The 9,825-nt window shown below is 48.9% G+C and overlaps 1 protein-coding gene across 1 annotated transcript; it reads left to right on the top strand.

Moving 5' to 3' along the window:
* Positions 1-5,582: 5,582 nt before the first annotated feature.
* On the top strand, positions 5,583-6,605 carry LOC123946851 (stathmin-like). Its single transcript, XM_046012660.1, has one exon. It carries the CDS (start codon positions 5,693-5,695, stop codon positions 6,152-6,154), a length of 462 nt encoding a protein of 153 aa, XP_045868616.1. The 5' UTR covers positions 5,583-5,692; the 3' UTR covers positions 6,155-6,605.
* The last annotated feature ends 3,220 nt before the right edge of the window (positions 6,606-9,825 follow it).

Genomic DNA, 9,825 nt, shown 5'->3' with positions numbered 1-9,825 from the left:
ACCGAGGCTGATCTCGGTGACTGAGATCAGGTGCTGCTCCCTCCTGTGAATGGGGCAGGGCTGGGGGCAGCAGGAAGCTGTTTCTAGCAGGGCTACGATGGGGCAGCGCCAGCCTTCTCTGGCTGCCACATGTGAAGTTGACACCGACGTGACTCCAAGGGGCCACGTGACGGAGTGGAGCGATGCTGGTTGTGGCGGCGGCAGCCATCGTATTCTGGGCGTCACAGGTTCCTTACAAATGCCTGGACTCACGCTCTGATGGCAGCAGAGACGGGACTCCGGAGCTGATCCCCTGTGCCTCCCCGAGCGTACGCCTGGTCAACCTGTGGGTCTGGTACGTCACTGGCATTGAGCTGACCTTCCCCATCGTAAGCACCTGCAGAGGACAGTAGTGTGCCTTTCCACCTGTCTAACTGAATCCCAGCCCCCAGCACCTGCGGTTTCCACCACGGAACCTGGGGATGTGGCGGAAGTGACTCAGAGAAACACTTTCATCCATTCAACCATTCTCTGCACACTGAGGGCCCCTTAGTCAACACCCCGTTGGATGTGTCAGAAATGTCGTGGGCTTGTACGAAAGACTTGTTTTCAAATCTTGGCTCTGCGACAACCTGTGTGCCCTTGAGAGAGTTTTGTGACCTTTCTATCTTCTCATCAGTGAAACTGCTTCATACGGGCCGTCAAGAAATGAACTGGGATCACACCTAGATGGCAGGTGGCATGATGGGGCTCTAAGTGACAGCGTGACGTGTTCATGGGTGAGAAGGCTCCTGCTCTCCCCTTGACCAGGGACCCCCGCCTCTTCCACATCAGACAGGGACCTGCGGTGGCTTCAGTGCTTGGCCAAAATTTTCAGAGCTGCGGTCTCTGGGTAAGACAAGAAGACTAAAGTGTATCTGACCAACGAATCACCCCACCCCATGAAGGAGGGAGAGAGAGAGCAAGTGAGCGAGAGAAGAAAAACAGAAGAAGAAGGATGGAGGGGAACGGGCTTGCAGAGAGCTAATGAGAGCAGGTTTTCCAAGAAGGACCCCTCATCTCTTGGTATGGAAGTTCCAGATAAGTTTGGGGACATTCATGGAAATTTCTCTTGTGGTTTGGAACCTGGTCCTGTAGGACCCTGAGGGACATGTCACTGAAACTTGAATGACCTTGAAAACCTGACCACAGAAGCATGACTGTCTTTGAGCAGGGCCTCCAGTAAGGGTTTCAAGGACAGAGGAAACTCAAAGATGAAACAGTTAGCAGTCACGGCAGAAAGGCTCCCAGCCTCACTGCCTAAAGGAATGGGGGAAATAGAAAATGTACCCTACACCTGGGGTCAACTGGCTGAGGAGATGGTCCACACTGAGAGTGGGAGAGGGCATCTGCCTTCTTGCTGCTTCTGGTAAAAACCAGAGGGAGAGGGAGCTAAAGGAAGGGCCCTTGGACAAAAAGGAGCCACCGTCCTGGTTTGGGAAATTCTTGACCTCTCTGGATGCCAAATGGTGTCAAAATTAAGAAAGGGCTCCCGGGCCAAAGACAAGTACAGGGTGCTGTCCAGAAAAATCTGATCCGAAGATGAATCCAGAAGCGTGACTGGTCTGCATCTGCCTGGATGACGTGACAAATAGCAAGTAAGGCCCACAGCCGGGGACTAGAACAACCCTGTCTTCTGAAGGGCTTATAGGACAGCTGAGGCTCCTCTTTTCCCGGATGGAGTGAGCCCCGAGAAGACTGGAGACCCACAAAATCTCACAGAGAATTGACATTGGAGGAACGTGGCCAGCTTGGGCTGAAAGGCCCAGACAGCACACACTGAAATGATGTCTTTGGCCCCCCGGACCCTGCACAGGTGGGAAGCCGGCTGAGAAAAGGAAGCCCCAGGGAAAGGAAGGATGACCCAGAGGGAGAAACAGAGGCCGGTGGAGTGAGTCTGAGAGCCAAGGAAAGCATCCCGGAGCCGCCCACTGGTGCCCGCTTCCTTTCATAAGTGCTCTGAGCCCATAACCTGGGTGTATCCCCACCTTCCATCCAGGCCGAACAGGAGGGCCCACAGCGCCACCCTCTGCTTGTCCCATCACTGCCTGTTGTTGAGTGTGGGAGGGGGCGGATAGCTAGTGTCTCTAGTTCACAAATCTCAGATCAAAGAGAACTGGATTTGAGAGCTCAAGGAGCCTCATTAGTATGGATCTGGTTTGGATAAGATGAGAGTTTGGGGGCCCCGGGAGAGGCTGAGCACATCTTGCCCATGGGAAGGCCCTGAACCACGGCGGGACAGAGGGCAAGTGTGGGCGCCCACCTCTAAGATACCCCTAGTGATCCCTCCCTCCAGTGTTCTCAGGCCTGTGTCCTCCTTCCCTTCTGGAATGGGACTGACCCACGTTCGGGGTCTGTGCTCTGGGAGAAGGCAGCAGTCACGTCATGTGGACACCTGAGCAGGCCTCTGCCAGGCCCACCTGGTGAAAGACTGAAGCCTCTGCCCACAGAGAGCGTGGACTTGCCACCACGTGGGAGCCATCACGGTGGGCCGATCCGCCGGCCTCCTTCAGATGGCCGCAGGGCCTGGGCTGGCTGGCCCTTTCACTGCAACCTCAGGAGAGAACCCAAGCCCCACGATTATACGAAAGTTCTCTCCAATTCCTGCCCCACAGGCACGATGTCCAAATAATAATAATACATTTAGTATCGGTTTCGGCCGCTACGGTGTGGGGTAATTTATTACCCAGCAACAGGTAACTATTACAGGATGGAAATAAACACGTCGAAGATTTCATTCAATTCATTAACTAACGATGATGAAAATAGGAATTCGGTTCCCAGAGCATCTGAGGAACTTGATGTTTATGGGCAGTTTAAGGACGCACTGTTAGAGTCCAAGGGCTGGGTTCATACAAAATAATACGAAACCAGTTCCTGTACTACGAGGTAATGAATGGCCTCCTTTGGGTTATCTTTTCCACCAAACAGAAATTAGTTTCGTCTGTGTCAGTCAAACATCTAAAGTTCACACAGAACTTCCGACATCTTGAATCGACAGAAAGCAGGGAATAGAATCATTCCATGCAGGGAGAGGCTGCTCCGTGGCTTCCGGCGCATTCAGCAGCATCACTGCCTTACCCGCTACTTGTCAGTGACGCCGCCCCCCCCCCACAACACCGTGCTCCACGCCAGTTGTGACAATAAAACATGTCTCTAGACATTGCAAATGTCCCCTGAGGGACCCAGGGTTGAGAACCACTGCCTGAGATCATTAAGTCTCCTTGGGCAGACCTTGCCCAGACCTTGGGCAGACTATCAAAATGATGCTCATTTTGACAGTGACATGACATGCCTCCACTTTTGGGCCTCATTTCCAAGTTATACAAACTCTCCCGTAACAAGCATCTGTGAGCAGAGCCGAGAGACGATGCTCCCTCCCAACTGATGCTTCCAAGGAAAGGGGGTTGCAGGCCCCTGCTGCTGCCTAGCTAAAACTGGACATGTGACATGGTCCCCTTCACCCCCATCCAGAAGGGGCCAAGAAAGAACGGGTAAACAGGGCAAACACAGTCAGAGCAGGGCACGGGGTCAGAGAGCTTCTAGGGTAAGCCACGCAGCACTATCGATAAAGACTTGTCTCCAAGCAGCTCAGGCAGGAATATGAGTTGTTAGCCAATAAAAAGGTAAGGAGAGGAGTAGGATTCCTAAAGAGAACCCCAGACCCTAACCAACATTTTTTGGGTTTTGTTTGCTACCTTTTCAAAATCATTTTAAACAGGCAAGCAGTATTTACCTAATAAAAATAGGTATGATTTTTTTTTCCCCTCTGAAAAAAAAAAAAAAGAAGAAATTTGAATTCACCTTTGGGGGCAGATTGATTCTTCGTTTTGAAAGGAACCATTACGTGAATTCCTTAAATGAATTCCCCTTTAAACTGATGAGGGATAGAAGCAGAAAAATGTTCACTCTTAGCCCAGAAGGCTGACCTACAGCCTGCCTAGTTCCGGTAAGGATCAAATACGCGCTGGTTGCTACATTCTTAAAGGGTCTTGTGACTGCCTGTACATCTCACCCCTAGTTCATGTCGAGCTGAATGATAAGCAGCAGAGAAATCGTGCAAAGGTAGTTCTATGAGCAGAAATTCGAGGAAGATATTTATGATCTAATACTCCCTGCCCATCCGCTTCCCTCCCCCTCGAGCACCAAGCGTATAACCACCAGCCTCACACAGCAAAAGTACAGCTCTTTCTGCCTATGGGCCCTGTCCCCATGCTACTGAAATAAACTTACTAAGTTGCACCATACAACGTCTCAAGAATTCCTTCCCAGCTGTCACATTCGACAATCTTGCAGGAAAACCATGACTTCGATGCATAAGCCTAAAGCAAATACTCACCATGCTTATTGAGTCTGTTGGCCTGTAGGTGGATGTTTGAGGCTGAGAAACTCCATATTCTGTGCAGAGTAAATGGCAGAATCAGAACTTGACCTGGGGGGAAAAAATTGGTCAGTAAGGGGTAGAGGAATCAGTTTGCTGTGATTGCACCTATAGCCTGTGGGGTGATGTGTCTGCTGAAGGCCAGACTGGGTTGGAGAATTCCCCACAAGGGAAGGAAGGAAGGCTAGGACAGAAATCTGGGTGGGGCTTGTTTCACTTAGCCTTTGTGGATGCTATGGGGTAAGCTTACTTTTAATGCCCAGTTAAGACTCCTGCTGGATAGTTACGTTCCGATGGACTAGTTTCATCAGGGCCCAGAAGGCAAGGGAGCTCTCCAGAGGCCTAGGGGCTATCCCTCAAACCTAGGGCCATTTCTGTTGTCAGTCATCCTGAGAATGGGCTGGTCTTGAGCTAGGGAACAAGGATCAGGGAGGCCAGCCTCTGACAAGAGAGGCAGCCCTTCTTTCTGGGCATCCGAGCAGCTAGAATCAGGGACATCCACAAAGCCCTTCTGGGGAGGGAAGAGACCCCTCCTTCCCGTGAAGGCCATCTGGAAGCCAGGTGGGGGAGCCCCAGAAAGGACACCCGGACAGACCCACCTAGAAACTCCAAGAGTAGCCACATCCAGTAAGCTTATCACTTACCTATGCTCTACCCTCTTCCCCCTCTTTCTTCCTAGCTCGTCAACCCAGTCTGGTTCCTGTTGTGAAGGAGGAATTTAAAGGCAAAGTCTGTTCTATGCCTAAAATGCAGTGCCAAGTGCCCAAGCTGGCCTGCTGGTAAGGACAGCAGCCCGAGGGAGAGGAAGCGTGGCCTGGCCCAATGACAGAGCCTGTGTGTACCACCACAACCCCCAATCAGACCTCTGAGAGATCTCGGGGGGACTGAGACTCTGGGCACAGAGGGGACCCAAGGTTAACAATTCCCAGGACTAATGTGCCACAGAGGAATTCACGGAAAGATGAAGTGTGGTTGGGGGTGGTCACGGACTGGTAAGGCCCAGACAGGCAGGCTATTGGTGAATGATTGATAGACAGACAGGCAGAGACAGAGGTGGAGAGGATGGATGGATGAGTGGGTGGCAGATAGGCCTGTAGACAGATAGAGATAAAGGACGGATGATGAAGGGTTCAGAGCATGTCCCCCAAAGGAGGCCACTTTGGCATATTGATTATTTGACTTAAAAGTCTTGAGAAATAGTCAGAGTGTGGTCAGGCGGCTCGGACCGAGCAGGGTTTTCTTTGCCAGTGGATTGTGTAGAATACACTGCCAGTCTCTTGTCTTCTGTTCACCATGGCTTCTTCTGATACCCAGGTGAAAGAACTGGAGCAGCGTGCTTCAGGCCAGGCTTTTGAGCTGATTCTCCGCCCTCGATTAAAAGAATCCATCCCAGAATTCCCCCTTTCCCCTCCAAAGAAGAAGGATCTTTCCCTGGAGGAAATTCAGAAGAGATTAGAAGCTGCAGAAGAAAGACGCAAGTCCCATGAAGCCGAGGTCTTGAAGCAGCTGGCTGAGGAGCATGAGCACGAGAAAGAGGTGCTTCAGAAAGCCATAGAGGAGAACAACAACTTCAGTAAGATGGCGGAAGAAAAGCTGACCCACAAAATGGAGGCCAACAAAGAGAACCGAGAGGCCCAGATGGCCGCCAAACTGGAGCGCTTGTGGGAGAAGGACAAGCACATTGAGGAAGTGCAGAAGAACAAGGAATCCAGAGACCCTGCTGATGAAACTGACGCTGAGACTAATTTGTTCTGAGAACTGACTTTCTCCCCTTCCCCTTCCCAAATATCCAAAGACTGTACTGGCCAGTGTCGTTTTATTTTTGCCCTCCTGACAAATCTTCTAGAAGCTGATGTAGGACTGTATAGGTAGATCCAGATTGTATGATGTTGTTTTCGGGCCTAAAGGGGAGAAACGGAAAGTGTTGTACTCTTTTTCTAAAGTGTTGAAGTCTTTCTAATGTAGCTACTTTTTCTCGTTGCATCTTTTCTACTTCAGTGCACCTGGCGTACTGGGTTAATGGCTAGTACTGTACTGGCTCTGTGAAAACATGTTCGTGAAAAGAGTATGTAGTGGCTTCTTTCAAATTGTTAGATGCTGAATATCTGTTCACTTTTAAATCCCAATTCTGTCCCAATCTTACCAGATGCTACTGTACTTGAATGGTTAATAAAACTGCACAGTGCTGTTAAAAAAAAAAAAAAAAGTCTTGAGAAATAGCAAGTATGGGGCACCTGGGTGGCCCACTCAGTTAAGCACCTGACTCTTGATCTCAGCTCAGGTCTTGATCTCAGGGTCATGAGTTCAAGCCCCGCACTGGGCTCCATGCAAGAAGAGAAAGAGAAGGAGACAGAGAAAGAGAGGGGGAAGGCGCAAGATGGCAGAGGGGTAGGAGAACTAAATGTCATTGGGTCTCAGGAGTTCAGCTCGATGGTTATGAAACCATTCTGAACACCTACATACTCAACAGGAGATCGAAGAGAAGAAGAGCAGCAATTCTAGGAACGGAAAAGCAACCCTTTCTGGAACATAGGACGTGCAGAGAAGTGAATCCCAGGCGATAGGTGGGAAGAGAGACTGCGGGGGGAGGGGCTGGCTCCTGGCAAGGGCGGAGCAGCGGAGCACAAAATCGGAACTTTTAGAGTCTGCTCCACTGAGGGACCTCACTCCGAGGCTAAGTGGGGGTTGGGGGGGAGCCCTCGCAGGGACAGTGTGGACTCAGGACCCGCGGGGTCACCGACAGACCGGGGGTGTGAGTGCAGCAGAGCTCACAGGTATCAGAGCGGGGAAGCCGGCAGCAGAGACGGAGCCGAGGAGGGGCTCTCAGCTCGGGCTTACCTTAAACCGTGATCCGAGGCACAGTGGGGACATTGCTCTTTGAGTAGGGCCCCCACAAGTGGCAGGTATGGGGAGACTCACCTTCCTCCCCTGGGAGGAGCAGCGCAGGAGCACAGCACAGGAATCTGCTGGGTTTGGAGGCTCCAAACGGAACCGTGCACCAGAGAGAAAAACGCTCGGTCACGGCCGAGGGAGCTCGGAGGGTGGCCTGAGACCAGGGAGACGGAGGGAATGATGGCTTTGCTCCGAGGGCGCACTGAGGAGCGGTCCCCGAGCTCTCGGCTCCTCCAGCCGGAGACGGGGCGGCCGCCATCTTGCTCCCGTCCTCCAAAGCTCTACGGAAAGCGCTCAGGGAACAAAAGCTCCCAGACCAAAACCCCACAGATGACTTAACTGGCCCCTGGCACGGGCGGGTCAATTCCGCCTCAGGCAAAGGCATTTGAAAATCTCAGCAACAGGCTCCTCCCCGAGAAGATCAGCAAGACCATCCAGCTGAGCCCAAGTTCATGGATTGATGAGAAATGCGGAACTCCAAGGTTAGGGGAAAGCAACGCCTAGAATTCATGGCTTTTTCCCCATGATCTTTAAGTCTTTCAAAGTTAAATTTTTTTTATTTTTTTCTTATTCTGTTTTTAAAATTTTTCCTCATTCCTATTTTAACATTTTTTAAACTACTTTATCTTATCAACACCTTTTTAAAAAAATCTTTAAAAATTTTCAGTTGTATTTTATCCCTTCATTGTATTTAACCTTATTTTTTGTATACATATAGGGTTTTTTTTTTTTTCCTAAAAAATTTTGGGATAAAATTTCATCTAATAGATCAAAATATACCCTAAATGTAGCTCATGCCTTTGTTCTAGTCTCCAGCCTAGATCACATCCTCTCACATGTGATGATCACATTCTCTCCTTTTTTCCCCCTTTTCTTTTTTCAACGAACTTATCAATTCCTTTTTTAGAATCTTTATAATTTTCATCTTTACAGCCATATTCCATACCTTTATCATGTTTATCCTTCTTTTTGTATATATATGTTTTTCTTTCTTTAAAAATTTGGGAGGCAGTTTCTTCTAATAGTCCAAAATACACCCAGAATCAAGTGTGTGTGGCTCTGTTCTATTCACCAGTCACATATATATGACTCCCCCCCCCCCTTTCTTCTCCCTCTGTTTCAGGTCCTTTCTGATTTGGTTAGTGTATATTTTCCTGGGGTCATTGCTACCCTTTTAGTATTTTTTTCTCTCATTCATCTATTCTTATCTGGATAAAATGAAAAAGCAGAAAAACTCACCTCAAAAAGAAAAAGAACAAGAGGCAATACCAATTGCTAGGGATAAAACAAGCAAACAAACAAAAAACATTGATATGCTGTCTGCAAGAAACTCATTTTAGACCCAAGGACATCTCCAGATTTAAAGTGAGGGGGTGGAAAACAAGTTACCATGCTAATGGACGTCGAAAGAAATCTGGGGTGGTAATCCTTATATCAGGTAAATTAGATTTTAAGCTGAAGACTATAATAAGAAATGGGGGAGGACACTATATCATACTTAAAGGGTCTGTGCAACAAGAAGATCAAGCAATTTTAAATATCTATTTAAATATGCCCCTAACATGGGAGCAGCCAATTATATAAACCAATTAATAACACAATCAAAGAAACACATCAACAATAATACAGTAATAGTAGGAGACTTTAACACCGCCCTCACTGAAATGGACAGATCATCCAAGCAAAAGACCAACAAGGAAATAAAGGCTTTAAATGACACACTGGACCAGAGGGACATCACAGATATATTCACAACATTCCATCCCAAAGCAACAGAATACACGTTCTCCTCTAGTGCACAAGGAAACATTTGTATTTATTATCTTCCTAACATGTGGGCAAGGGGCAAGGAAAGGAGGTGAAAACATAAATGAGTGAGAACCACAGAAGGCAAATTACTTGCTTTTGCTTGTCACAATCCAGAACGTGCTCCAGAGGCCAAGTTCAAAACTCCCCAGGGGTCCTCTGCTCTAGGAATGTGTGACGGACACATTTCACAGCAGTTTCACCCAACACCAACCAGGATGTATGAAATAGAAGTTCGAGAACCAAAGGGTGGGCCCATTGTTGTAGGAAAGGCGGGGAGCAGAGGAAGTTGTCCAGATGGGCCCTGAAGGAAGGCTGGTCCTTGTGGGTGTCACTGCGAGCTCCCTGAGGCCACAGCCATGGGGTTCCTTCCGGAAGGTTCTGCTGCCCTTCACCTGTCTCCTACAGAAAGGGAAGGTTATCATACATTGCTTGCTTCCCTATTGTATGTCAAATAGCTCAAAGAACTATTCTAAAGAATGTGGGTATTTGTGGAAAAAGACCTTATGCAGGGCTAGCTAATGTCACCTAAGAACCACATAACGCTCCCAGAAACATGACAGCCCAACAGATTGTGCAAAAGGCTTTCATGATGAAATGGAGCCCAGTGGGGCATTGTGAGTCCTAATCTTCTGTGAAAGGCCTAACTGGGGAGCCCAGTCATAGTTAATGTGCATATTTTCCACACATAAATCTGATTATCTCCCCCTACCTGGAAACAAGGGGAA

The sequence above is a fragment of the Meles meles genome, chromosome 7 (assembly GCF_922984935.1).
Source record: "Meles meles chromosome 7, mMelMel3.1 paternal haplotype, whole genome shotgun sequence".
Classification (NCBI taxonomy): Eukaryota; Metazoa; Chordata; class Mammalia; order Carnivora; family Mustelidae; genus Meles; species Meles meles.
This window is presented reverse-complemented; position numbering and strand designations above follow the sequence as displayed.

Bases quoted from the DNA above. Each gene is read 5' to 3' on its own strand.
- LOC123946851 (XM_046012660.1), top strand. From the start codon at position 5,693: ATGGCTTCTTCTGATACCCAGGTGAAAGAACTGGAGCAGCGTGCTTCA.